Below are 25,785 nucleotides of genomic sequence, written 5' to 3'. Positions count from 1 at the left end.
GACAATAAATTAAAAATAAATAAATAAGATTGAGTCTCTTATAGTTTGCCTCCTTCTCTGTTTTTATCTTATTAAATACAGAGAACTGAGGGGTGGTGGGAGGAGGGACGGGTTAACTAGGTGACAAGCTTTAAGGAGGGCACTTTTTGGGATGAGCCCTGAGTGTCATATGTGAGAGATAAATCACTAGGTTCTACTCCTGAAGCCAAGAATACACTGTACATTAACTAACTTGAATTTAAATGAAAAAAGAAGAAATAAGATTGAGAATCGTTATGATTGCCTTTGTGATTTGAGAACACTCTGAAAGGCAAGAGCTATGATGACAGAGCCACCCTGACTCCACAGCTGCTGATTGTGCCTGTGAGCAGTGGGATTTTCTAGGAGCTAAAGTTGCAGCAAATAAATATGATCATGTCTCTTAATAGCACCAGACTAAAGCAGAAAAAAAAAAAAATCACTGCAAAGCACTAACTCCTGAGTCGATACACTTGGATACTGACTTTGGTAGGAAGTCAGTGGTTCTTCACTGGGAGTAGAGTCTCCATTTTTGGAAAGTTGCCCTTATTTGGAAAAATACTGGGCAATCTGATCCAAGAAAGTCCTGTTCCTTGGCTTCTTTTCACTAATGCAACTTGTTGATATGTTTTAGGCCTGCTAAACCTAGTGACGACGAATAATTCCTAGAGCTATTTATAATGACTTAAACATGATTTAAGGCCAACCTGAGCAAGACGACTTACCCGACTGTACTATGGCCCTAATCCCATTGAAGGAGAACACGAACAAGTAGAATTTGGGAGACTAACTGCAATCTGACTTGGAGAGAAATTAAGTAAATATTAATATATGTAATACTTTCTAGCAATACATCTCCAGCCAGACACAAGATTTTCAATGCAATAATTACTAAGATATAAACTAATAAAGTCCTCAAGTCCCATTTTCAGTGCGTCATAGGGACTAGCAATAGAAAGAATAAAACTTAATAATATAGCTGGTGAAAACTCAAATATTAACTAAGACCAAGCTCTTGACTGATAGTTCTTGTAGCAGACATTATGGCTTCATTCATTCATTCATCCATTCATTCCATTTTCATTCATACATCCATGCTTCAGAGACCATGTATTCTTTATGTGTGAACTAACAAGCCATGCATGGGTCATGCCACCAGTTGGTAGGCCCCTGCAGAGCCTTCATGCTGCACTTTGGACCCAAGGCATAGGCTCCTTGAGTGTGTATCACTGTGTAGCTTACTGAAGGCTGGCTAGTAGGACATGCCCCCACTGATGAGGAGTGATAGGTGAGAGAGGGGGCACCCTGTCATCTCAACAGCACACATGTCATGGGCAGGACAACCAACCCAATGGTGTTGCATATGAACCATAATTCAAATGATTATGTCAATCTTTTACAATTCCGATAACCCTCTATGGCACCCTCCCCGAGTCCCCAGTGAGGATTAATGTTCCATTTGGCCCTTAACCATAGAGTCACCATTACACAGATGAACTGAATAAATATCAGCTATAATACCAAAAAGAACAAATTCCATAAAGAAAAGCATATACTTTATACCAAAGAAACAAGTGGCCCTGAGTATATTGTAGAACGTTACTCAAATTATATATATTCCATTAAAGCACACCAAATTGACCTCAGCACATCGTGAACTGCCACTTTTTGGAAATACTCATTAAGTTCATTTTAGCGCATTTGCTCTGGTCTGAAACGCCCATCATAATGGTTTTAGCACACTTCACCGAAGAAACTTTCAAGGGAGCAGATGGCAACACGACAGATCTCTAAATTTAAATCAGAAAAAGAGCTGTATTTACTCTTAACAAGCAATTAGAAGGAAGAGAGGAATTTCTCTTTGGGAGCTAATTCCTCAGGAAAAGTCCTTTGCTGCCCTCATTATCAAGCCCTTCTCCCACCTGTAGAAGTGATGGTGCGACAGCATGGCAGAGGGTGTGGGGCCATCTCCACAAGGGGCAGGAAGCTGTGGGCTGCCGACAGTGTGGCCGCATCCTTCACACCTCCAGCCACCAGGTGCCACGGCCAGTGAGTGAGCTGAGCCGGGAGGTCACCTCAGTGGCCAGCAAACCAGGTGTCCCACCCCAGGGTTCCCTGGGACTTATTTACTGAGAAAAAAGGGCTGCGTTACCAGGTCCCCTGTCCCTGGAGAGCTTGTCTTCCTTCTCCTCCCTCTCTAACGTGCTGCTGGAGGATGAGATGCTGGAGGCAGAGCAGTTGTCCTTCTCGTTCACCTCCTCGCTCTGCCTCTCTTTCTCACTGAGGGAGGCCCGCTCTTCTGGCTCTTGCTCCAGTGCTCGCTCCGCTTCACTCTCTGCTCCCACGCGGGCAGGGGCTACTTCAGGGCTGGCCTCGTCCGCACTCTGCCCTATCTCCGCCTCCGGTCCAGGCTCGGGATCCCCAGCACTGGCTGGTGGAGACAACAATGGAGATTATGATCACAACAGGAACTCCCTGGGAATGTCAAGTGAGGTATGAAAGCAGACCTGAGGTTGATTTCTCTTGGCTGTCTGCTGTGGGCGACATTCTAAAGGCGACCCCCAAGATTCCCATCCCCTGGCCATTCAGTTAAACGCTAAACACTAACACTGCTGGGAAGGGACCGTGTAGCTGACGGTGCGGTCTCAAGTTACGTGACTTCAAGGTCTAGAGGTTATCTAGGGGGGCCTGATTCGATCTGGTGAGACTTTTAAAAGCAGGGTGTTTTCTGATTGGCAACAAAAAAGAAAGTTGAGAGATCAGACGTGTGTGGCTTAAGGGGCGCCTGGGTGGCTCTGTTGGTTCAGCGTCTGACTTTGGCTCAGGTCGTGATCTCGGGGTTCATGGGTTAAAGCCCCGTGTTGGGCTCTGTGCAGACAGCTCAGAGCCTGGAGCCGGCTTCAGATTCTGTGTCTCCCTCTCCCTCTTCCCTTCCTCTGCTCGCGCTCTCTCTCTCTCAAAAATAAACCTTAAACAAAATTTTTTTTTTAATTTTAAAAAAAGCATGTGGCCATAAAGATGGAGGGGCCATATGACAGACAAGGAACGCGAGTGGTCCCTAAAACCTGAGAGCAACTCGCAGCCAACATGAAATAAAGAACAGGGACTTTGGGGCTGTGAGCATAAGAAACTGATGTCTGCCAACAACCGAAATGAACCTGGAGGTGGTCTTCCCAGGGCCTCCCTCAGCTCCCAGTAAGAGACAGGCCAGCCACAGCCTTGACTGTGGCCTCGTGATACCCAGGGCTGAGAAAACAGTTGAGCCATGCTGGCCTGCTGGCCTTCTGACCTGTGGAAACTGTGAGATAATAAATGGCTATATTTTGAATCGCTGTGTTTCTGGTAATTTATTACACAGCAGTAGCAGCCTGATGTTTTATCGGTTGCCAAACCAGTGAGGACTGCCCCCACTTTGCTTGAATGAGGTTTGCTCATAATTTGAAGTTAGGCCCTAACTCTGAAAGTTGTTCAGGAGAATCACTGCTGGGCCCAGAAGTATTTGCAAACCTATCAAGACTGGAGATCTGATGCTTGTAGCAAGGTAAAATGCTCACGCTCCCCTATGTGACATCCTCTGAGGAAAGGGAAAATGGCACAGTATGGCTTTGCATGGTTTTACACAACAAATCTCTCAGTTATGCACAGTGTATCCATAGCAAATGATAGAGAATACAAAAAATTCTGAGCCAACTGTCATGTGTGAAGGCCAGAGGAGGACAGGTCGGTCCTGAGAGTGTGACCCTCAGGGCTGGGAAAAACTACATTGCTGGAATCCTGGCAATGTGCCCCCGGCCCTAGGCAATTGTTACTCAAAGCAATACGGAAATTCAGCAGGATCTGCCTGGGGCAGGACCTGGAAGAGACCCCAGAAGAACAAGCAGATCAGGGAGGTGTCTCGTGGAGGCATCCTGCTGGCTCAGGCGAGTGGGGACTGGCTGGCAATGAGATACCAGAACAGGCCCTCCAGGAGGCCAGGCGGGGCAATTGCTAAAAGGCAGAGGAAAGCTCAGGCCTCACTGGGGTGGGGGTGGCGGGGGAGGCAGCTGCCCTCAGCTTCCCAGCCAGAAGCCATGCTGCCAGTTCCAGCTGGGTCCAGTACCCTCACCCCTCATCTGCTCTCAGCCTCCTTCCTCTGAGAACGAGGGAATTGAGGAAGTTGCAACGTCAGCTTTTCCTCGTGTCCTTGGGTAACTTCCAACTCCAAAGGGAAGCAGGACCCCTCCGTGGGAATCTCCCCAGGGCCCTTCAGGTAGGAAGTGGGTGCAGAGGTCACAGAGCCTCTACCTTCCACCTGCCCAGGGCCTCACGACTGTCTGTATATCTTCTAGCCTAGTACAGGAACCTGCTTCCCTGGGACACTGGAGGAAAGGCAGGCTGGGGTGGCAACGGGCCTCTGCTGTCTGCTGGCTGTCCCTGCTGGGCGTCCCCAAGATGGATAGTTATAAGACCTGGTGATATGAGAACAAAGTTTCCAGGCAGGGATATGCCGCCTGGCAATGGCAGGAGAAAGCCAAAGGACGCACGACCCTGAGCCCACATGCCTAAGAATGGGCATGTCGGATACATTTCCTTAAAAGCAAAGACTGAGCTGAGTACAGGCAAAGAGTGAATATGTCCTGGAGAAAAATTCCCTTTGGTACTGAAGGAATTATTATGGCGATCTCTTTCTCATCCGATAATGAAGTATTTAGCAAGGAGATACAGCCCTTCATTCACAAGCACGGCAGAAGCACAGTGTTACCAAGAGCACTGTCATCCTTTGGTTGACAGAAGGCATGCATCCTTGCACACATTTACTCCAGAATAGCCACATCAAAACGAAAATGTGTTTGCAACAGTCTAGCATGTGGCACGCATCTGACTTGCAATTGGTGAGCATATGGCGAAAACTGGCTAGGGGGCCTCCACGTGGCTTTATCACTGACAGGGAGATGGCCGCAGGGGGCTGTCATAAGCCTGTGTCTACTCTCTATCCCCAGGAGACTGGCAGACAGAGCAGGAAAGATGCACGATTTGCTGGTTTGACTTCAGCCTACGTGCACCCCGCCACCACACTTCCTTCCGGGGAAGCGGTGGCCGTCTGGACAGTTACGGGAACGGGTGTGCAAATGCTACAGAACCACACATTCTTGTGCCTAAAACGCTACACAATTTTATCCCCATCCGCTAGGGCCTCACTTCGTGGAGTCAGACATTTCTTTGTGTGATTCGACCACTGGGTGGCTTCTCTTTGTCGTCACTGCTGGGGAGGTGGCCGTCTCCAGAATCACCTCCCGACCAGAATGCAGACTCAGCATCACAAGCCCTGCCGGCAAATCTGTGGCACGTAAGGTTGTCCTAACGATGAACAAATAGTCACACACATTTTGGGGCACCTGGGTGGCTCAGTCGGTTGGGCTTCCGACTTTGACTCAGATCATGATCTCACGGCCTGTGAGTTCGAGCCCCGCGTCAGGCTCTGTGCTGACAGCTCAGAGCCTGGATGGAGCCTGCTTCGGATTCTGTGTCTCCCTCTCTCTCTGACCCTCCCCCATTCATGCTCTGTCTCTGTCTCAAAAATAAACATTAAAAAAAATTTAAAAAAAATAGTCACACACATTCAAGTCAAGCAGAACCAGCAAAGATCGAGAGTGACAGTGGGAGAGCAGACACACGTAGTTGCTCCTTGTACCACACACGCCAGGCTGCACGCGTGTCACTGACATAACACACATCCTTGCTTTCAGAAGGCTCACTCCTTGGCTGAGGAAACAGCCATCAACTGGGGTCACCATGGTATGTGGCCAGGTACCCAAGAGAGGGCACTGGATAACAGGCGACAGGGGGTTCCTGGAAGGAACAGCTGGGACCCATGGCAGAGCCCTTCTGCAGCTGTGCTAATCAAACACGGGAACGACAAGGGCAAAAGATCCCCGAGGGCTCAGACCTTGCCTTCTTCTCATGTCCATGAGCCCTCCGCATGGTACTGGGCCAACATCTGCGCACAAAGTTCCAGAACGTTTCTGCTCCCCTTTCCCATTCTCTTGCATCAGGACCTCCCTGTCAGCACTGCCCCCACCACGTGAATCCCCTATCCTTGAGTTGCTGCCCCATGCCAGCCTGGCTGCCCCCTGGGAAGACAGGGGAACAAGTATCATCTACCCACCCTGAGTGCCCAGGAAGCAGGAGGAACCATATCATATTAGTCTTCAGGAACAGCCCTACAGAGAACTAAGGCATCTGTCAACACTGAGGGGTGGAGACTGCTCACGACTTCCCATCGCTGCCAGTCCCTGTATTTAATGAGCCTTTCTCTGCCCCAATGGTGTTGGTGGTGAAAGACCCAGTGATACATGAGTGACACAAGTGACAGACCCAGTGCTTGTCATCACAGGGACTACAGAGGAGCAAGGAGAACCTACCTGCCTGGCATGGCAGAGTTGGGGGAACCCTACCACCAGTGGACGGGGAAACCCCAGCCCCTCACCTCTCCCAGACACAGGTAAAAATACCTACATGTGACAGTGTCCTAAGATTAAAAGCACAGTGCCCTAGGCGGGGGGTTATGGCAAGGGACTTTGACAAGGCCTGGGAAGGAACATAAAAGCCGCTGTACCCAAATGACATTTAAACAGGGTCTCCAAGAATGAAAAGGAGTTAAAATGGGGGAAAAGTAGGGGCGCCTGGGTGGCTCAGCTGGTTAAGCGTCCGACTTCGGCTCAGGTCATGATCTCACAGTTCATGAGTTAGAGTCCCGCACTGGGCTCTGTGCTGACAGCTCAGAGCCTGGAGCCTGCTTTGGATTCTGTGTCTCCCTCTCTCTCTCTGCCCCTCCCCCACTCACGCTCTGTCTCTCAAAAATAAATAAATGTTAAAAAAAAATTAAAGAAAAGCAGGGTAAAGTGGATATAAGAATGTTCTGGGCAGAAGGAGAGTATGTGCAAAGACCAGGAGCACAGGGGACACTGGAGGAATGAGAGCTGTCTTGCCACATGGCTGTGGTAACGGGCCTTGCAAGGGGGGGATGTTACTCTAAGGGCAGTGATGGCTGCTGCAGGTAGAGACAGACAGACCACACCTCCCAGTGGGACAGCTGAGGCATGTCTGGTGCTATCAGTGAAGCTCCTTGTTAGCGTGGAGCAAACAGTCCAGAAAGCAAACGAGACGAATGCCAGACCCCGGGGCTCAAGAGAAGATGATGAATAAAAACATGGCGCCAGTGGGAAGCTGTTTCCAATCTAAGAGCCACTGGGACAGGTAGCGTGTCAGCCTCTGAGGGGAGCGTGGGATGCTGTCTCCTCAAGATCCCTCTGTGGTAAGGCCTCTCTTATTGCCCTCAGAAAGTGAGGCCAGGAGGGAACAGTGAAGGCCCAGACCATGGTGCTGGGCAGGAAGGGGCAGGGCACCCACTCCCAAGCACATGCCTGCAGCCCTGTCTTTGAAGGAGGGTCAGAAGTGACTGCAATATACCAAACCTACAAGTCAGGAGCTGCCAGGAACCCCCCACTCATCTCTCACCAGCCACACCCGCCCATCACCTTGGATGGAGGAAGGACGTAAAGATCTGCCGCATTTCTGGGGCTGGGCCAAGGAGAGGAGATTTGAGAAGTTCCTGTGCCAGGTGCCAGGTTACCCCTCTCCTCGCAGCGGGCATGAGTGTGGAAATGAAGGGAGGACATGGCAAGAAACTCCTGGCAACACAAAAGGCATCCCAAACTGGGACCTGTCTTCCTGGACCACATCCTAAGTGAGCAGACTGATGGGATCCTGGCATTGCCAGAAGGCACTTAGCAAAGTCCAGAAAAATGTATTTGGCCAGAACCGGCACTGACCTGATTCAGAGAGCTTTAAACTAAATGTTAAGGTCAGAGCAGGGAGAGGAGAAAAAAAATCAAAATGAAACTGTATAAAAAGATACAGGAATGGACAATTTACTTAATATGGAAGAAATCGTTGAAGAGGTCGCCAGTATATTCAGAAGGAAGTAATGAAGAACCCGGTTGTCACCAATGCTGTGGGAAAGAACCCGTAGCCGGAACGCAGACACTGAAAGGAATTCTCTATCCAAAGAACACAGACATTGCAGGACAGAGAGGTTGGGCATAGGAGCCGGATTGGAACCCATCAACGCGAGAACCATAGGGAAAGAGGGAAAACTCCAGTGCTACTGTCGAGAGAATATAAAAGGGTGCCCTGTCAGATGCTGGTACTTCCCTCGTGCAGATCACAAAACTGGGAGAGAGAGGAGGGAGAGTAGGCCCTGAGTAGTGAGCCAGGGCAGACATGGGCTCCTAACAGCTACTGCTCTCTGCCCCTCCAAAAGCCCAGCACCAGCTCCTCATCTGGTCCCCCAGATTTCACTAGACGCCAGGCCCTGCACACAAGGTACCAGGTACCTTCTATACACTGGTGCCTCCCAGGAACCACATACACATCACCCCGTGTAGCCCTCATACCAGCAGGATGATTAATGTCCCTGTGTGAAAAATAAGGACACATGTCCAGAGAGGTTAAGCAACTTGTCCAGGGCTACACAGTAGGCTGGAAGCTCATGGCTGCTCCTCCAGACCCGTTTTCTATTCTGCTCTGTGCCCCAGGAGGCTGGCTCCCTCTCAGTGTGACAGAGGTCAGCTTCTGGGAGGTAGCAGCACAGGAGGGAGGAAAGAGAGGCTAGACTATGCCTCCACCCTCTTCACGTGGGGCCTCCGGTTGACAGAGATTGTCAAGCCACTATTTCTGTCCCATGGGCTCCTTCCCAAGGCTACAGCTCTCACCAGTCCCAGGCACTAACCAAGTTCCCCCAGGCCTGGAAGTGGGAGTAGTGTTGACAGTCTCCCAGTGCTGCTAGTCCCTGGGCACTTCCCCACCTGACAGACCTGTGACGCTCTCCACACCTCTGTGAACTGTCCCTACACTGGCTGCCCCCAGGCACCTTCTGAGCATGTCCATCTCCTTCCGACCTCACCGATAAGCAGACCTGGGATTTGAACCCCGACGGGCCTTGAACCTCTGTTAATCACGATGTTACACTGTGAGGTTGGTGACTTATGCTGCAAGGGAAAGTTCATCATCATTCCTCAAAGGACAAACACACACACACACACACACACACACACACACACTCAACATACGGTGTGCACAAACATTCCAGGTCGGCTTTCATCAATGTCCCTGACAGCTGAGTCCAGAATGTCCGACTGGAATCTCCTGCCATGCAATTTTTCTTTGAAGAGATAAAGTGCTGGTAGAAAGATCTGAACTTAATAAGTCTTTGGGTGGCTTCAATTGATTTTAATCTGTCATGGTGTCTCGACGACTCTGCCAGGACTTGGCTCTCTGGCAGGTCTTACGAAACCAAGGGCTGGGCCAGACAATTCTATAATAGTTGCTCCAACTCATGTACATTCCAGGGACCTCCCCAGTTCAGAGCTAATAACTAACACCATCAACTTTAAACTTGTGGTTTAGTCACATAAATGTGAAAAAGGTCCCACGAGAAAAAGCTCACAACTTTGAAAATTCTTTAGACTTTGCCTTTGGTGTTGGGCCAGTTCTTGCTAAACCGTTCGCTCAGATTCACTCTAGAGCAGGGTTTCTTGACTTTAATACCATGGATATTTGGGGTTGAATAATTCTTGGTTGTGGGGGGAGGGGGGAGGCTATCCTGTGTGCTGTAGGATGTTTAACAGCGTTCCTGGCCCTCTACCCACTAGAGGCCAATGGCACCTCCTCCTCAGTTGTGACAACTAAAAATATCTCCAGACACTGCCAAATGTTTCCTGGGGGAGTGAGGGAGGTAGCAGGGATTGTCCTGTGTTGAGAATCATTACCCTAAAGGAATAGTTTCATTAGGATGGGCTCAAACTCAGCCTACGCAAACTTTACAAAAACAAACAAAAAGCCCACTTTGTCATTTGCAAAATACTGATTCATCAGTCTAGTGAATTTGCATGCCTTCAAAATTTAGCAGCAACTTGTTCTCAAAATTCAGCCTAAGCTACCTCTTAAAATGAAAACTGTATATGGCCAAAATTACCTTTGGAAGACATTTTGGAAGATGCCACTTTATAGATACCATACCAACTCTCATGGTTCCAACAATCAAGGATTTCCTTTAGCTTCAATGGAATGCCATAAAAAGTACTGGGTTTGTAGTGGTGGGTTATGTCATCAACAAATACAAACCCTTATACTCTAAAATCACATTTGATCCAGCAAGTTGTTCATACTACAAAAGGCACATGAAGGTCAGGAATGACTCTAGAAAAAAGCAGAGCTGTGGCCCTCATGTCATGCTCACAATGGAAACCTCCATCTGAGGTGGATGCTGGGAAAAATTAGAAGCACTATTCAAATTGTAATTTTCACTACCCCCTACCTTTACCCCTCAGAATATGCTTCTGATTGAGTCCACTTGGTTAAACATGTATAGAATATAAATTCCACTGTATTATCATATAGGACAAAAAAGAAGCCTCTAGTTTCAGGTCCAATTATTTTAATATTGGTTAATGAATAGATTCTATTTCACACTATAAAGAGAAAATTTTTTAAAAAGGGCAATTTAAGATTATTGTATCCTATATCATTTCTCTATCTGTATTGTATCATTGCCTTATCATTATCTTGAACTCAAACCATATAACCTCAAATATCAACCCCTGGATACGAAGACGTTCTTTGAGCTTAAATTCTTACAAAATCAGACAGATCTTGTCTTGATTCAACCAGTGTCAAACATGATTAATGCCATTATCCATTTGTCTTTCCATGCCCAGTAGGGCTAGTAGAGCTCCTGAGTTAACTACATGCTCATTTTCTTACAAGAGCACATAGGAAGACAAGTCTTTCCTCAAGGATGAAGACATGGTCTAATTCCAAACTGGCAATGCATTTCAAGAGCACCTCTAGTGCTTGTCAAGTCCCAGACAAGAATATCAATGACATCAAAACAAAACAGTGATTTTGGAAAGTATACACTAGCACTAAAATGGATAGTCCCAGGTAAGAACAGCTAGCAAATAAATGGAGTGAACTTGAGGTTTTTTCTTAATTCACTTTTTCAGGCTTAGCAGCATCTAGTTACTTTTAATTACATGTTAGATGGTCCTAATGTAATTAAATGTTCTAATGTAATTAGTAGCAACACTCATTCATTCCAGCAATATTTATTGATATGCCAGGCACTATGCTAGGCATCAGGAAGTCAGATGTGAAAAAATATCTTCCCTGAATATTTTTCAAGATAAAGTGGTCTAGCCAAGAGACATTATGATATCAAAACAACTAATATCTAAAGAAAATATTAGATCTTCTTGCCAGGAGAGTCTGACCAAGCCTAAGCAGAACCAGGTGGCCTACAACTGGGATACACCAGAAACCTTACTTTTATATTCACACACCAAACAGTTGACTCTTCTTCATTTATACCTAGTCAATAATCCACTTAGTCAATATCTCAGTTGATCTGAACTTGTTAGCAAATTAATTCACAAAAAAATGGAGAAAGATCCACTTAAGGGGTATTTTAATAGGTGGCTGAATAAATATCTTAACTATCAATTTATCAAGAATCATCCTCTAACTTTTCTTCCTCTTTTAGTGTTAGATTCTCAGAAGGAAATGGCCCACATAATGTCAACTTTCTGTAAAAGTTCCCTTTCTACATTAAACCACCATCTATTCTTTGGTCTTTATAGAGTGGCCTATATTGTCAAATATGTGTCCTCCATCATGATCCATGTAATAAATGTCTGGGTATAGGGGAAATAGCTGTCTCTATAGAGTAATGTGTCTGCCTTCTTTTTTTCATGCTGTTTGTTCATTCTAGCTCATAAAACGTTTACTGAATGTCTATTCTGCTCCAAGCATTGGGAGATAACAAAGGTGAGTGCAGGCATGGGCTCTCCTCTGGGAAACACAAAGTGGAGGAGGATGGGGTACCATTTATTGACTATTCAGTGAGATAAGCCCCTGTATCCTTGGTATGCACAAGATGTAAGGGAAATACAAAAGAGGAATCAAAGATGACTTTAGAGAAGATCCTTCAACTAGATGGGTAAGATGGATAAGAGTCCAGTGGGCACCCAGTGGAAAAGGGCTCTCAAGCACAGAGCACATGTGAGAAAACACAGCACCTTTCAGGTACTGACAGTGGTTTGATGCTGATGGAACATAACATGTAGGGGTGGTTGTGGAGGTAAAAGACTGGTTGTAGGGAGTGGATAACCAAAGTCTTGAGTGCTGTAAAAGGTCTTACCTTTTTGCTATAGATAATGGACAGCCACTAGAGCTGTTTAAAACAAGGTATAGATAGGATTTTGGGGGGGGGGGGATTGGGTTGCTAATAAGAAGCTGGAAGATGTGAGGTCTATTAGAAGTTACTGAAATGGTCCAGATGAGAGATGGTTAAGATGTGGACTAAAGCAGTGGCAATGGGGAGGGCTGAGTTGAGAGAAAGGAAGCCATAAACACTAGGTGATTGACTGCATACAGGTGTGAGCATTGAGGGAGGAGTCAAAAATTACAGGCATGCTTCCAGCTTAAATGACTAGGCCAAGAGATATGGTCTAAAATAGATGAGGACTGGAAGGTATAAGCAGGTTTAGGGGGTAGGGATTTTACAGGTGAGAGACAGGTGACCCTCCCATCTGAATGTCCCAAACTGATACCTATTGAGTGTGACATGTCTGAGGAGTAGATACTGATGTCTAAGGAGGTTAGATACATGTGTCCTGAGCTCAAGAAGGCCAAGGCTGGAGATACAGATCTGGCGATTTTTATCACACGGTAGGTAGTTAAACATCACAGGTGAGGATGTGAGAAAACAGGCACAGATTAGGCATAAAAACAGAAGGTTGCTAGGAAAGGACCCTTGGAAAAACCCAATACTTAAGGGTCAGGCAGAAGAAGAGTCAGTAAGAAGACTGAAACAAACTGATGAGAAAGACTGAGATGAAAGATGAGAAAATACTGATGAGAAATGCAGAAAATATGAAAGCCAAATAATACACTGAGTCTGGAGATTATCTAGAGGATACATAAGGACCAAGAGCTGCTCGATCAGAAAAGTCAACAAAAATCTACTGGAACTTCCAAATGTATCTGGTGGAGGCAGCTTTCTCAGAAGATGTTCCAGCCTCAGAGGGCTCTAAATATTCATGTCCTGTTCAGAAGCAGATAAGATGCCTTGCAGGGTCACTGACCCCAAGAGTTCTCTTGAAAAAGCATACTTAGGCAGTACAGCAGTTTTTTATCTTGATGAGGTCCCAATAGTTCATTTTTGCTTTTAATTCCCTTGCCTTTGGAGATGTGTCAGATAAAGGGTTAGTATCTAAAATCTATAAAGAGCTCAACAAACTCCACACCCGAAAAACAAATAAACCAGTGAGGAAATGGGCAGAAGACATGAGTAGACACTTTTCCAAAGAAGACATCCAGATGGCCAACAGGCACATGAAAAGATGCTCAACGTCACTCATCATCAGGGAAAGACAAATCAAGACTACAATGAGATATCACCTCATGCCGGTCAGAGTGGCTAAAATGAACAAATCAGGAGACTATAGATGCTGGCGAGGATGTGGAGAAACGAGAACCCTCTTGCACTGCTGGTGGGAATGAAAACTGGTGCAGCTGCTCTGGAAAACAGTGCAGAGGTTCCTCAAAAAATTAAAAATAGATGTATCCTATGACCCAGAAATAGCACTGCTAGGAATCTACCCAAAGGATACAGAAGTGCTGATGCATAGGGGCACATGTACCCCGATGTTTATAGCAGCACTTTCAACAATAGCCAAATTATGGAAAGAGCCTAAATGTCCATCAACTGATGAATGGATAAAGAAGGTGTGGTTTATATATACAATGGAATACTACTTGGCAATGAGAAAGAATGAAATCTGGCCATTTGCAGTAACGTGGATAGAGCTGGAGGGTATTATGCTAAGTGAAATAAGTCAGGCAGAGAAAGATACCATATGTTTTCACTCATATGTGGATCCTGAGACACTTAACAGAAGCCCATAGGCGAGGGGAAGGGGAAAAAAAAAGAGAGGGAGGGAGGCAAACCATAAGAGACTCTTAAGGGCTGAGAACTAAGGGTAGATGGGGGGTGTGGGAGAGGGGAAAGTGGGTGATGGGCAGGGAGGAAGGCACTTGTCAGGATGAGCACTGGGTATTGTATGGAAACCAATTTGACAATAAATTGTATTTAAAAAAATAATAAAGGGAAACCTTCTGGAAAAAAAAAGAAAAAGCATACTTATAGGGACTGGAAAGCTAATTTGTGATTATTCTGCCACACTGTAAGCAGTGTACCATTTTGCACAAACGCCTTATGAGGGTGGGGGAAAGGTAGGGGTGGGTAGAGTTGGGGGCAGGGGTGCTGGAAGGAAAAGTGGAGATGGCAGAGTGGTGATCAAGGTCTTGACCACAGATAAGAATGCTAGAAGGAACCAGGTAGTTATTCTTCTTTGTTATTTCCCAGTTCATAGTCAATGACTCTGGAAATTCAAAGTACCACACTGAAGGATGCTCAATGTCCCTACTTGTGGAGGTCTCCTGAATGTCCCTGAGAGCATTTACCCAAGGCTCCCACTTCGGATGAAAGGCACTGATGTCTTTCCAGATTCCCTGTTAGCACCTCCAGAGGAAGACAAGCTCATTAACCCCCGGAGTCTGCTCCAGGCTGTGTCTTGCAATACCTGATGTTCTTTTTGTCAAGTAAGATCAAACAAGCTAATTTCTGTTCTAAAGTTAAACAGATTTTAAGATGCAAATTTGTAAATGTTGGTTACACACCATTATAATCCAATGCTTGGAAACAATTCTCCAGGGGTCTCTTGTGTTTCTGCAGTCTTATAAGCAGAGACAGTGACAGTCTTTATTCTGGGATATCCAAGGATGTGTGGAGCAATAGACTGGTTGGTTTATAGCTTACTGTGATAAAAATAATGTCTCTCTCTGGGACAAAGGGAAGACAGATTTACTGCCCAACATAAAAGATTTGGGGTCCCCAAGCTCAAGGTTCCTCTCTGTGTATGCAGCTATCATACCAAGCTAACACTTGGGCCTATTCACATCACCTTGCAGGAACTGGGGCTTGGAGAAATGGCACAAATGCTGATACTCTGGCTACTACTATTGCTATGAGTAACAAAGTCTGTTGTCTCTGACCCTGGAGTTTCATGTCTTGTGCCCACATCCACAAAATTGTGGCAGGCTGACTTACTAACTTAAAAGTCAAGTCAAGCCTTAGACCCTTTGGAGTTTTTGATACCTAATTGCCACCTATGAAAGTACCATGTTGATCACCTAATACTGCTCTTTAACAACTATTCCAACACCATTGTGTACCTTGTCTTTACTTAAGCACGCTTAAGATTCATATTTGGTTTACTCCAAAAGGATTCAAAACTGTTTTAAAATATGGTGCACGAGGAGTGCCTGGGTGGCTCAGTCGGTTAAGCATCTGACTCTTGGTTTCGGCTCAGGTTATGATCTCATAGTTTGAGTTCAAACCCTGTGTCAGGTTCTGAGCTAACAGTGCAGAGCCTGCTTGGGACTCTCTCTTTCTCTCCACCCCTCCCCCACTTCAAAAATAAATAAAATAACATAACATAAAATAAAGTAAAATAAAATAAAATAAAATACAGTGCATGAAAACACACTGCAGGCAACTGTCATTTTCTATAAGAGAAAAAAGGGAAAGTTTTGTCCTTTTCCATTTTTAGAGACTGAGAAAAAGCAAGGCAGGAAAATCCAATGATTTGCAAAAGCTCTTAAAGCCATTCCATGGCAGGTGTAGCAGGTGGTGCCTTGGCCTTGGGTAGAGTTCCTGAGAGATTTTGTCTCACTGACCAAATGGCATCAAGTAGCAGCAGTCAGGTGAGGTGTGGGGAGGTGGGGCCATCCTGAGTCACAGAACCACAGGAATCTAGTTTCCTGCCAATTCGTGAAATACTGGACTGGAGGTGTCCAAAAGCTTTATGCAAGGGAACCAGCATGCATAAGGCTGATGACTGATGATATTCCATTGCTACTGTGCCAGTTGGAAACAGGATACCAGATGTTTCTGATTTCTGCCACGAGGATTGGGTAACTTAGGAGAGTGTCTACACCTGAAGGAGACTCAAAACATGTCACACAAGGAAGGTGACAAAGGTGCTCAGTCAATGGCTAGGAACAATGACAACAGCTGTGATGATGAATGACGCCCACGTGAAAAATGATCATTCATTTAAACCAGCAGAACATTTCATGATATTACTATACAGCTACATTTTATTTCTAGGTGAGAGGGTAAGGAAGCTAGAGGAATAGTCCTAGTTACAGGCACTTTATATGCTTGGATCTGTGAGAGAAAATAATCCATTCAGCAGGTCAATAATTTCTGTAATGCCTCTGAGTGAATACTGGTGAGTAGGCCATGGCCACATCAGTCATATTTTGTATCTCCAAGGCCCAACAGTAAGATATTTGGAAATAATCTAGGAATCCAGGTACAGGTAGAAAAAAATCACCAATGAACTTATTTTTCCCTGACATAAAGTTAATATAGCATGGTAAAAATTTTAAATGCATCTCTAAAGTACTACTTCTGTGTGCAATATAGAGACAACTGAGCTAAAAATAAGAAAAATAATCTAGCCAGTATGTAGCCTTCCTGGCTGCATTAGTGGGTAAAAGCCACTTATAAGTGCTTGACAGCAGCTGCTTTCTAATAGGAAAGGTAATTTCTCTCCACTAAGCCTTAGGATGGACCCAGGTGTGCCAGCCAGGGGGCAGGAAAGCCACACAGTTCTAGCCTCCGAGGAAGGCAGTTCCTAACAGGGATACCCTGCAGGGACCATCATCAACACCTGGTTTTGAGATGAATGGTTTCTCCATTCTGTTTCCATGAAATAGGCTCCCCGGATCTGACACCCACTGGGATAATAGGTTACTTTGCTAAAATGACTTCACTTGTGGGTACACAGATTATTGTTTTTACTCCTCAGAGAAACTTCCCCAAGAGTCAAATCATAGAATTCAATTCCAGTAAGAATACTGCACCTTTTCCTCTAATTAACAAAAATAACTTATTTCCTGACACATCGGTTTCTTAAAGTAACAGGAAATAAACTGGTGAGATATTCTGATGTATGCCATCAGGGCTCAGTGAAAATAAGGAAAGGCTAATTAAAGCAATGGATGGAGAGAGAGGCCCTTCATGTTTCCCTAAACTGGGGTAACATGTCTCCATTAATTGCAGCCCAGTGCAAAGGAGAACACATGCATGTGTTTGTCCCTCACTTGGGCCTGGTAGTTTCACACAGAGGAAAAATACTCCAACCATCACCAGTCTAGGCAGTATTGGGACAAACATCTGCTAGGAGCCACAAGAGGGCCAGATGGAAAAATAATTCAAGCACACATTGACTTGATGGTGGGGGTAGTGGCATAATTTATACAAAAGTTACAGCAGATTTAGCTGGGAAGGTTTTTGGCTGAAAGTTCTCACTCGATAGCACATAATGCTATTGGTCTTTTCACATTTACCCTTCTTTTGAAATATATTTTGTAAGGGCAAAGGTAAAGAAGTTTTTAATGTTTTCCTATCTTCTGCTATTAAAAATTATCCAGAATCCAAGCAAGGAGTTTCAATAAAAGAACTTATCAAGTGACCTTTAATCCTGAAATATATATAACTCAGTAACAAATAGCTGTTTTTCCTTTTCTTTGAAAATACAACTCTGAAAGGTAGGCTGCGATTTATGCAGATATTGGGGAAAGGGTAGAAGCAAAGGGATCATGTGGCGTTAATGTGCACGCCACCACAAATACTGGGGTACCACGATGCCCTGATAAATGGCTAGGTTGACGGTTAAAAGTGGGTTCTACCCCCAATCTCCCCCATTTACTCAGTTGCTCGAGTGGGTGTTAAATAGTAGCATTTGGGAGGAAGGGGCAGAGCATGACAGAAAAGTGAAGATTATCATCGTATGATTCCACAAGCAGAGAGAATGAAAAAGCGAGTCAACCCCTGGCACATTTGGAACACATAGTGCCAGGTGTTTGGAGCAGGACAAACATCTGGATGTGTGATTATATTTTTTTATTCTTCCCCCAGATGTTGTGACGTTGTAAATGTTAGGGCTAAGCAAAAAAATGCCTTCGAGCATTTAAAAATGGGGCCTGGTAAAAAAGAAGAGATTATTAATGGGATGCTGGCAGAATGTTTCAAAGAAGAATAACAACCCAGGCTGGAAAAAAAAAAAAAAAAAAAAGGTCATTCCATCATTGTACTTCTGTCATAGGGCAAAGGTCTCCAAGTCAGAAGGAAGTCTCAGCACCTTTCGGAGACAATCCTCTCATAGCATGTCTTCTTATACGTTTAAAATTTCTAATTGTATAATTCAGCTAGGTATTAGGACATAGACATCAGATTACTTTGCTGATTCCAACTGCTTTGGATAATTATTTAACCTATGATGAACATCTCTTGTAGATTCCACAAGAACCCCTGCTTTTTTTTTTTTAAACAACCCAAACATCACACAGTGCTATTTCATTAATTTGTAATCGTGTCTCAGTTCAAGCCCAGTATTCCTATTTCAGATGCTCGCGTGGTGATTTCAGCCAAACATTCTCTCAGTCTCTACTAATCCCTTCTCCATAGAGGAAAATGACATGTACTCTTTATCTCTCTGAAAGCATACATAAATAACTTTATTTCCCCCCAATGCATATTGCATATACCCCAAATAAGTGTTTTCTGTGTTCTTACTGGAGTTTCAAATATTCTGCCCATTTAATTCGATAGAACAGCCTCAAGTTTGATCATAGCTGGACAAAATACTTGAGGAACTGTCTTTTTGTCACAAACATCAAGGAGACTAAAAGCTTGGAGGACAAGCGATATTTATAGATACTGACACTTCTCTCTCAGCCTGGGGACCTTCTGTATTTCACAGTTTAGACAACCATTCTGGAAACAAGAGTGGGTACGACTCTTAGAGTTAAAAGTTCCAAGATTAAGTGCTGAACCGTCGCTTTGCAGGGGAATGTTTTTCATATCGCCTCTGGAAATACCACAATTTAGATAGAGCAAGGATACCAGGCAGGGTCTGGAAAGCACAGAGCTGTCAAAGCACAGTCTGTTTTCCTGATTCTCAGAGTCTCAGTATTTTAAGACCGACATTACTCATCTATGACCGAGCCATCTGCCTGGGACAATCTTCCATGGCTCAGGGACCAGCAGGAACTGGACATGATGGAAAGCTGTGGTGAAGCCAGCCCGCTTCTGCAGAATGAGCCCTGAGGCTCGGAGAGCCAGCGGAGAATTGGACAGACAAGATTGTTCCGTTACATCCAGTTCTGCTGAGGTCATGCAGTCCTGCCTTGTTGAAATTAAGCTTTACGCCATATTTAGTCAGCCCTCCGAGAGTTAAAAGTTGAGCGTCTCTGTTGTCTTCAGTTGGCTAAGTTTTGGTCAGGCTGCAAGCCATAACACTCGGTTAAATTGAACAGTGCTAGCTGCAGGCTCCTCAACACGCACTGTAGACACCAGTGCCCAAGACCCATCGTCTCTGTTAATGTGAAAGAAAACGGTCCCACCATTCTCAGGGCAATCGGGAAAACAGCTGATGCTCCCCGGCTGCAATGTACAATATTGTTTCTCTCCAAATAAAGCTAAGATGACAGACAATTTCCCCAGCGAGAGCCTTTCTGTCTGCACACAAGCATCTACAGCCACACCACGTGCCAGTAATCGTTACTATATTCCTTTTTTTCTTCTTCAACATTTCTATTTCCACCAGATTCACATTTTTTTTTCTGCTGGCTTTGATTAATTTTATTCTCCATCAGTTTAATTTAAAACAGACCGACAATTCCTAGGGCAAGAACATTTTAAAATGGTCACTTTATTGGGCAGACCCAATAAATAAATAATGTCCAAATTACAGGGTACTAAGTTAATACCCTGTGATTTAGAAAGCAATGGCAAAGTAAGCCTTATTTTTAATATTCTTCCTTCTCAATGACCATGCATTGACAACCATTATACACAATTCTGCTTTAACAGAAGTGGCTCTCAAGGCATCTAATTTATCAGTGCAGTGAAGTCGCCCTGAGTTTACCCTTAGTTGCCCCTCAGTACTAGTTTGCACGTAGTAATGGTTCCTACTTCCCAGAAGCCTAACATTAATTTCCCTCTGCTCTCCCAGCACTCACCTTGGGGATGCTGAGATGTTCCCAGAGAAGAGGATGATGCTGCAAGAGCCTCTTGTGAGTCTAGAGAAGGAGAGCTATGGCTCAGAGGGGTGGGGGAGGCAGGGGCCGCCGGGGAGGTCAGGTCCAAGGAGAGGTCACCTCTGCCCCGGCTCGCGCTCCGGCTTCTCACTTCTCTCTCGTGCGCCTCGGCTGCCAACTGCTCCAAGTATTTGTATCTGAAAGTTAAATTCCAAAGGGTTTCCGTAAAAAGAAAGAGGAGCCCGTGGCCGATGCTTGTTTATGGATGAAACACCTGCAGAGTGAGCTGGTTTCCTGATGCACAGAGCACAGCACAGGGCTGGCTGGAGGACCAGTCTGCCAAAAACAGCCAGCGAAGCCAAGATGCTAATGATTAAAATCCCCGCATCATTCATAACCAAACAAATTGGGAGAAATGGCAACATCACACAGTCTCCAGAGACTGGATCACTGCTGCAGAATCCTACTTTGCTCTTTTAGGAAATGTGTACAAATAAGCAAAACAGCAATAATGCCCATTACAAAGCCCCAACAGTGACAGCTGAAAACCACACGCACTCAGAGCTTGCAGCTGTGAAATGGGAGGGCGCCTCGGTGTGGGGGAGAGAAACAATGCCCCCAAAATACCGAAAGGGGTTGCTGGACGGAGGCCTCTCTGAATTTCTGAACCTGCTTCAACGCTAACAGCAACGCGACTGGAATTCGCTTTGTTCTCCCAGTGTCGACCATGGAAACTTTTTTATATTCTAAAATATTTCTGAGTAGGACTCAGACATCCAATAGCTTGGACCTGACGTCACATATAGTTTATTCATCAAAGTCAGTTTAAAAGAACAAAGATACATCTGTTTTGCATTTCAGGCAGGCAGAACCCACTAACTGTTTATTAAGACCAGCTACCAATCATATTCCTCATAGTGTGCTTTATAGATCAGACCAAAATAACTTTGAAATATGTGCCTCTTCCAGATGTCTGCTAATTTTACCCACCATTATTTGTTCAGAAGTGAATTTATGAATTCAGCTGTAGCAGGTTTCTGTCTCACCAACCACTAAACTCTGAGACCGGTTATTCAAGACCGTCACTCAGATCCATCGGGATTCACTGCTTCTTCAGTCCCTCCCGGTGGGCAGGCCCCCCCAACCCTAGCCCACCAAAGCCCCCACCACACACGGCATTCCGGATTCACGCGCCCAAGAAAGGCAGAGCATATATGTGAAACCCTTAAAAAGGATGCATTTAAAAAGCATGCATTTCTTCATGCATCCTTAATGTGGGCGTGGCTCCCCAACGTCTGCCACAGGTACCCCTGCTCCCTGCCAGGCCCGAGGCAATCTGCCCTGCAGGCCGGGCTCGCACGCGTGTCTCCCTCTGCGAAGCCTGCCTTGACCACCACAGCTGGAAGTGATCTTAGCCTTGCCTCTGAACTCATGTCGGATATGTAGTCCATTCAACTCAGATGGCATTTTACATTTACTGCCTGGCATATTTAGTCATCTTTTCACATGTGTGTGTCTGTTCTCAACAAGCAGATAATAGGATTTCTGAGAACAGAAGATTACCATCCTTTGTTCTTTCCCTTGGCGCCTTGCACTTGCCGGGCCCAGGGGAAGCAGGCAAGGCATGCGGTGAGGAACCCGCAAGGCGGCACCTTGCTGCAGGGGTCTACCCGCAGCAGCGGGGGCCGAGGGTGGCCGGCGCATCTATTTCAACTACTTAGGGAGGGAGCTTACTTTCATGGTGAATCTCTGAGAAAAAATGCGTGAGGGGTCTGCATACACATACGTCTGGGCGAGGTTTGGAGAGCCTCACGGTTATGGGGCGAAGGAACTCTGGACTTCTCTTGTCAGCAATGTCACCTCTCAAAAGGTAGGAGAGGTGACAAAAGGAAGGTATTTCTGAACTTAATCTGGACCAGCAAGGAAAACCACCTGGCTATGGAATCTTGGAAGAAAGTGACCTTGAAGGCAAGAGTCAGAATCCCAACAGGAGGCATGTTCTAAATGAGATGGTGGCACAGTCGAGGCCAGGAATGCCGTGAGCCCAGGAGGAGCTTGTGAGGCATCCCCACGCTGAGTCCGAGCCTTCTGTGAGAGGAGAAAGGGACAGGCAAGGGAGGGTGTGCAATCAAGGGGACCTGCACAGGCCCAAGGCTTCAGGCCAAGAGGACAACCCATTTATGACCTTCATTTCAGGTGATCCAGCCCTGGCCCCTCGGTACCCTTCCCTGTGGGCAGCCAGACTGGCAGGTATGTGTGGGCAGAGATTTCACTTCACTTTCTGGGGGACTCCAGGGGTTATTCCTTCAGAGTCTGGATACGACTCCAAGGCTTCCTGCACACCCTTCACCTCCTAGATGTCATCCTCAAGGATCTGGGGGACATGGGAAGAGTCAAGGATTTCATAGGAATTCTCCTGAGGATGTTTATCTGGTAGACAAAAATGGCAGGGGAGGGGGCCTGAGGACTTGTTTGATGGGTGGAAAGTTTCTTTTACAAGATGAAATGAATGCCAGAGACGGGCCACACAACAATGTGAACATACCTAACACTACTGAATTGCATGCTTAAAATGGTAAACTTGATCTTCTGTGTATTTTGCCACAGTTATAAAGACTTTAAAATACGGCAGGGATGGGGGAGGGGCACCAAGGTCAATTGTCAGTAAATCTTTGTGGAAAAAGCAGTGCCAGTGGCCATCTGCAATGGGCCGGAGTGGTGAGGGGAGACTGGCATGCCTGGGAAGAGCCAGACCACCGGGCATTTAGAGCTTCAAGGCTTAGCAACCTCTCCTGACCCATGTCAACCTCTGGCAGTTCCTGGGGAGGAAGCTTGCCCTATATCACAACCTTGTCTTACAGACAGACTCTAAGTGCACTTAGGGGCCCAACAGTACCTACTCCCCCTGGAGCCCAGCAGCCCACGAAATGAGGGTCCTACGTCCCTGTGGCTTTGCAACACAACCCCCAGCTGAGACTCTCCTGAAGCTTCCTGTATGCAAAGCACTGGGTTTTCTATCCACAGGCCACAGCCTTAAGAAAAGACTTTTCACTTTTCCTACTTTCACCTAAACACTCCCATTTATCCCATCTCTGCCCATATCTTTTGTTTATTCATTCATCTTTTCATTATTTATTGAACATTTGTGGAGTGCCTGTCATGTGCTAAGTGCTGCAGTAGGTACTAGAGATTTAATAATAAACACCCCCTCCCCCCGCCCCATGGAGCTCACAGTTCAGTGGGAGAGATAGGCAAACAAACCTTTTGAATGAATTCACACATCCACCAAGGTGGTGGGCTGCAGGGCTAGTGTTACAGCCGAGGGAGCATATACGGGCTTGGATGTCGTTCCCCAGGGCCCTATAGAAACTCTGTTTGATTTTACATTAACTAAACCTACTTACTGATAACTTTTCCTGCCACTCTTCTACTTGGGAACTCTTCCTTACATTAAACCAAAATCTGACTCCTTCCAAGTTCTATTCTGTCCTCAGACCAGTTAAGCAATGCTCAGAATCCTCTCTTACTGCTTCATTGATCACTTTCATGCATAATTTCCCAAATCCTAGCCTAGTCCTGACCTTCCCCTTGCACTCTTTCCCATAACCCCTGCCTGCCATAGGCATTTCCTATGCCATCCCCCTGAGACAAATCCTTGCCCTGACCCCACCCCAACCCCACCCCTAGCCTCAGCCTGGATCTCATTCCTTACTATTCCCTTAAAAAATTATTTGTGAGGGGCGCCTGGGTGGCTCGGTCGGTTAAGCGTTCGACTTCGGCTCAGGTTATGATCTTGCAGTCCGTGAGTTCGAGCCCCACGTCGGGCTCTGTGCTGACTGCTCAGAGCCTGGAGCCTGTTTCAGATTCTGTGTCTCCCTCTCTCTCTGACCCTCCCCTGTTCATGCTCTGTCTCTCTCTGTCTCAAAAATAAATAAACGTTAAAAAAAATTTATTTGTGAATGTCACTGAATCATGATCAGATAAAGCCTTTCTTCTAATGTTAAAGAAGAAGCAGCACCTCACCAGAATCTTACTCTGGATCTGCACCATTGTCCATAAACTAGTTTGCCTCAAATGCTGGAATGAGATAATACAAAATAAATCAAAATGAAATCAAACGTGACTGGATAGCCTTTACACTTCAAAATAGCAAAACCACACTCCTCTTGCTACACTGGATGACACAAACCTTAAAAAACCATCTGCTGTGATTCTGGCCATTTTTATCTGAGTCACTGCATTTCGAGAAAGAGACATGGGACCCAACAAACACACCTGGGTCTACCTTGAAGAGTTTCTAGAGGGAGCCCTCTTCCTTACTTCTGAAGCTCTTTCCACCTCTGATCTCCAGTTACCCCATCCACTTCTGAATCCCATTATACTTGGAAATCTTATCTATTCCTGGTCTGCCAGGAACCCAACAGCTTTCCAAACAGGGGAAAAGTTTATACCCTCTCTCCCATCTTCACCAGGTAATTCAAGAAGCAAACTAATCAAGAAAAGTGGCTGGTCCAAACTAAAGGGAAATTCTTGGCTGCTTCCACAATCCTCCATGTAAACAGAGATGGGGCCCACATGAGGCCACGGAGAGGCCACCCCTGCACCAGCGAAGAAGCCCCAGGCAGATTGGTGACATAGGGCAAGGACTGAGGTCAGAACAAGAGGTGACAGGAGAGGAGCGGCAAACACCTCTCTCTCTACACAGGTCTTCCAGGCCTAAGTGATGCTATGCTTTGGTGAAAAAATCAGTGATTGCTATCCAGAAAGAGGTAGACTTCAGTGGTTTGGGACAATTTTGAGGTCAGTCTGGACCTTGAGATCTTCTCAGAAGCTTTAAAGCCTTGCTTGTGGAGACAGAACATAACAGTCAAACTGTCCAAAGTTAAAAAAAAAAAATGCAGAATCTGGAGGGAAAGCTAAAAACTAAAATAAAATTTGGTTTCTTAAGCCTGGACATGAAGTCGACAGCATTTTCAGTCAAAGTCTATGCCCCCAATGTCAAAAACAGGTATTCATTAGAGAAATAGAAGTTTCTTATTTCTTCCACTCTAAATTTGCTGGCCACCACTGGTTATTATGGTGGCAATAATCTAATAAAACACTGGAATTAAAGCAATGCCATAGTTTTGTTTATAAGGCTGGCCTAAGCATCTAATTTTTTAATTGAACACAGACAGACTGAACTTTTCTTGTCCTCAGACTGTCTTGAACTATTTAGCTGAAGGTGTCTAAGAAAACTCAGCAAAGTTCCACTTATTGGCATAGTTCAGATTGTGAGATTCCCAACTGGCTCTAGTAGGAAAATCAGCCTTTCCATTGCTCCATGTAGTATCGCCATCTGGTGGTAGAGGGAATAACTGCAGGCTACCGTGCTACAGGGTAAAAACTTGCCTTTTGCTGGTTTACTTCCAAAAAACGGTTTCTTTTGGTGACCTAAGTTTATCAGACACAGAATATATTCACTTTGTATATTTTAGTGATTTGAAAAAATAAAATAGCTTACAGCTTAAGTATTTTAAGTAAAGCTGTTGGTTCATTTGCTCCTTTATTACA

At 45.5% G+C, this 25,785-nt stretch overlaps 1 protein-coding gene across 4 annotated transcripts in view; it reads right to left on the bottom strand.

Moving 5' to 3' along the window:
* FHOD3 (formin homology 2 domain containing 3) overlaps positions 1-25,785 on the bottom strand; it is a 470,296-nt gene that overhangs the window by 65,892 nt on the left and 378,619 nt on the right. For all 4 annotated transcript variants that reach the window (XM_047828303.1, XM_047828305.1, XM_047828304.1 and 1 more), the window contains 2 exons: positions 20,215-20,429; positions 2,171-2,449 (listed from right to left, as the gene is read on the bottom strand). In XM_047828303.1, the coding sequence (XP_047684259.1) occupies positions 2,171-2,449; positions 20,215-20,429 (494 nt within the window). The remainder of the gene's footprint in view (positions 1-2,170; positions 2,450-20,214; positions 20,430-25,785) is intronic.

Source organism: Prionailurus viverrinus, chromosome D3 (assembly GCF_022837055.1).
Source record: "Prionailurus viverrinus isolate Anna chromosome D3, UM_Priviv_1.0, whole genome shotgun sequence".
Classification (NCBI taxonomy): domain Eukaryota; kingdom Metazoa; phylum Chordata; class Mammalia; order Carnivora; family Felidae; genus Prionailurus; species Prionailurus viverrinus.
The sequence above is the reverse complement of the archived record's forward strand: the minus strand, read 5'-3'. Positions and strand labels throughout refer to the sequence as shown.